This window comes from Miniopterus natalensis, chromosome 19, assembly GCF_054644295.1.
Source record: "Miniopterus natalensis isolate mMinNat1 chromosome 19, mMinNat1.hap1, whole genome shotgun sequence".
Taxonomy (NCBI): domain Eukaryota; kingdom Metazoa; phylum Chordata; class Mammalia; order Chiroptera; family Miniopteridae; genus Miniopterus; species Miniopterus natalensis.
The window spans coordinates 10,571,017-10,573,585 of NC_142099.1; the positions used below are offsets into that span (position 1 = coordinate 10,571,017).

Genomic DNA, 2,569 nt, shown 5'->3' on the forward strand with positions numbered 1-2,569 from the left:
ACTATTCTTATTTTAGGGGGAGAATGACAACAGTGGCAAAGGTTTTGAAAACAGACAAATCAGGGTTTGGTACTTAAAAAAGTGACTTGACCTCTGCACACTCATCTTCACCTGCAGAATGGGCATACGGTGGGCACGCGCCCCACAGAGCTGGCTGCGGAAGTAAGTGAAGGTTCTATCGAGCAGTGTCTGGCATGTCCTAAGTGCTCAGTACATGCCCGCTTCCAACAACACAGAGACATTGTTTTTAGAAGAGTTTTAGATTTAGGCAAAACTAAGAAGATAGTATAAGCAGCCCCCCTGTTCACATTTGTCTGGTACATTTGTCACAATGAATGAGCCCCTCTTGATAATCATTACAAACTTAATTCCATGCTTTTTTCAGATTTCCTTAGTTTTAAACCAGCGCTCCTCTTCTGTTTCAAGATTGCACGTTCACTTTGTTTTTATCATCAGCATTATTTTGGGTAATCGACACTCAGCCAGTGCCTCTCCCAAACCTTCCTTTCCAGGTAGGAGCCATCCTGGCGGTGGAACTTGCTCCCCTCGCCTTTTAGGAGGAAGTGGAGGACTGAACTAGAGCTGAGAAATGTGCGGGGCTTCTGTGTGTGGGTGGGGTGGGGTTGGGGCTTCTGTTTCAGGTTGAGCAGAGGGTGCAATGGGTGCAACTTGACCTTCTTTTGTTGCAGTCAAAGCCACAAGTTTGAAGCTTCTATTGAGCAACAGCATGTGTACCAGCAGTTGCCTCAAGGTGAGTGAATCAGAGAAGTTTCCTCACTCAAGGTCAAAGGTGAGGCCTGAGTGCCTTATAAAAACCTTCCTGGCTCAGTGCTCCTCACCAGTGCTGACTTCTTGCTAGAGCTCCACACTCCTCTGCATTGAGGGTAAGTGTTGTTTCCTTGACTGGGCTCTCGGGGGTCCTTAGAGTAGTGATTGCAGGTGGCCACGCTGCAGGCTATTGGAAACTACAATGCCCCACTTGCTGGAGCTCCTCTGGGCTGACTGCATTTTTTTTAAAATTTTAAATATAAATTTTATTTTTCAATTACAGTTAACATACAATATTAGTTTCAGGTGCACAACATAGAGCTAAGACACTTATATACCTTATGAAGTGAAGGGCTGATTGCATTTTGGACCCAAGGAGAAGAGCTCTTGCTATGCTAGGTAGACCCAGCCTGAGGACTTAGGGGTGGCAAAGGTGGGTGGGCTGGTGAATGTCTGTAAGGGACCTGTGTGGTCTTTCACTTGGGGAGAAGGAACAGCCTGGAGAAACACAGAACCCTTCCCAGCTGAGCTTGAGCGAGCAATACTCTCTGATTATACTCTCCAGGAGATGTGGGGACATGGAACACTGCCTCAGGCAGCTGAGGTTCATTCTTTTCAACGTTAGATGGTGTTAACATTGCCTCCAATCCACAAATGAAGAGCAGAGAGAACACGAAGCCTATGCAGGGGAGGTCATCAGGTGTTTAAATGTTGGACGCAAAAAGAGAGGAGAGAGGGGATATGGGGGGTGGGGAGGAACTGTCTGAGACCTGCCTTGTCTCCCAAAGGTGAACGTGAGGTTGAGAAGATGACTAAGCTGGAAGACCATCTGGAGGGAATCATCAATGTCTACCACCAGTACTCAGCTCGCTTGGGGGATTTTGACACCCTCACCAAGCGTGAGCTGAAGCAGCTGATCTCAAAGGAACTTGTCAACACCATCAAGGTAGGTGACACCCCTGTCAAGGTGAACTTGCCTAGCCTCCTGTGTTGAGGGCAGTGGCAAGGACTGAAGGTTGATGGAGGAGCAAGGACTTGGGTGGCTTCAGCCCCAATTTCAGCACCCAAGGAAGTTCTCCCCCTGCTGTGGGAAAAGGGCCTATCTCTGTCTCTTGGTTGACTTCCTCTGTTACCCCAGGCTGTACTGTCTTTCTCTCTCTGGACTTGTTTCCACATTGCTGAAGTGGAGAAAGGCAGTGTGGGGAAAGGGGGTGGGTTAGTGAACTACAGAGAACCTCCCAGGTCAAGACTTCTGTGCTTCTAGGATGGCTTATGACAGTGGCTTCTCTCCATCTTCTGTTTTGTCATGCTAGATTCTCCAACACAGTTTTGGCCAATGAATTAATGTTCTTGGGACTCCCTAGGCTAAGCTCTGGGGGATAAGAAAGAGGGAGGGAAGCCTGAGCTCACTGTGTCTGCTGTCCCTTTCTCCTAGAATACCAAAGATCAAGCCACCATTGACAAAATATTCCAAGATCTGGATGCTAATGGAGACGGACAGGTCAACTTTAATGAGTTCATAGTCCTGGTGTCCAGGGTGCTGTTGACTGCCCATGAGAATATCCACAAAGAGTAGGAAGCTCTGAGTGGCTTTTCTCCAGCAATGTCTGCAAGAAGAACTGAAGGAAGTGAAAGTTAATAAATGTATCTTGAAAAGTTCTTAAAAGTGTGTGTGTGCTTCTTTTCTTTCCATGCCTGTGGTTTCCAAACTTGATCACAACTGCCCCCTGCTATTCTGACAGGCCTCCTTTGGGCCCCTGAGACCTTGTTCTCTCTTTGTTCATTTGTTTACCACCTATTT

At 47.3% G+C, this 2,569-nt stretch overlaps 1 protein-coding gene across 1 annotated transcript; it reads left to right on the forward strand.

Annotated features, from left to right (window-relative positions):
* Positions 1 to 844: 844 nt before the first annotated feature.
* On the forward strand, positions 845 to 2,344 carry S100A12 (S100 calcium binding protein A12). Its single transcript, XM_016220132.2, has 3 exons — positions 845 to 884; positions 1,557 to 1,714; positions 2,204 to 2,344. The coding sequence occupies exons 2-3, from the start codon at positions 1,577 to 1,579 to the stop codon at positions 2,342 to 2,344; spliced, it is 279 nt and encodes a 92-aa protein (XP_016075618.1). The 5' UTR covers positions 845 to 884; positions 1,557 to 1,576.
* Positions 2,345 to 2,569: the final 225 nt, after the last annotated feature.

Bases quoted from the DNA above. Each gene is read 5' to 3' on its own strand.
- S100A12 (XM_016220132.2), top strand. From the start codon at position 1,577: ATGACTAAGCTGGAAGACCATCTGGAGGGAATCATCAATGTCTACCAC. The intron at 1,715-2,203 runs GTAGGTGACACC...CCTTTCTCCTAG, and splicing joins AACTTGTCAACACCATCAAG to AATACCAAAGATCAAGCCAC.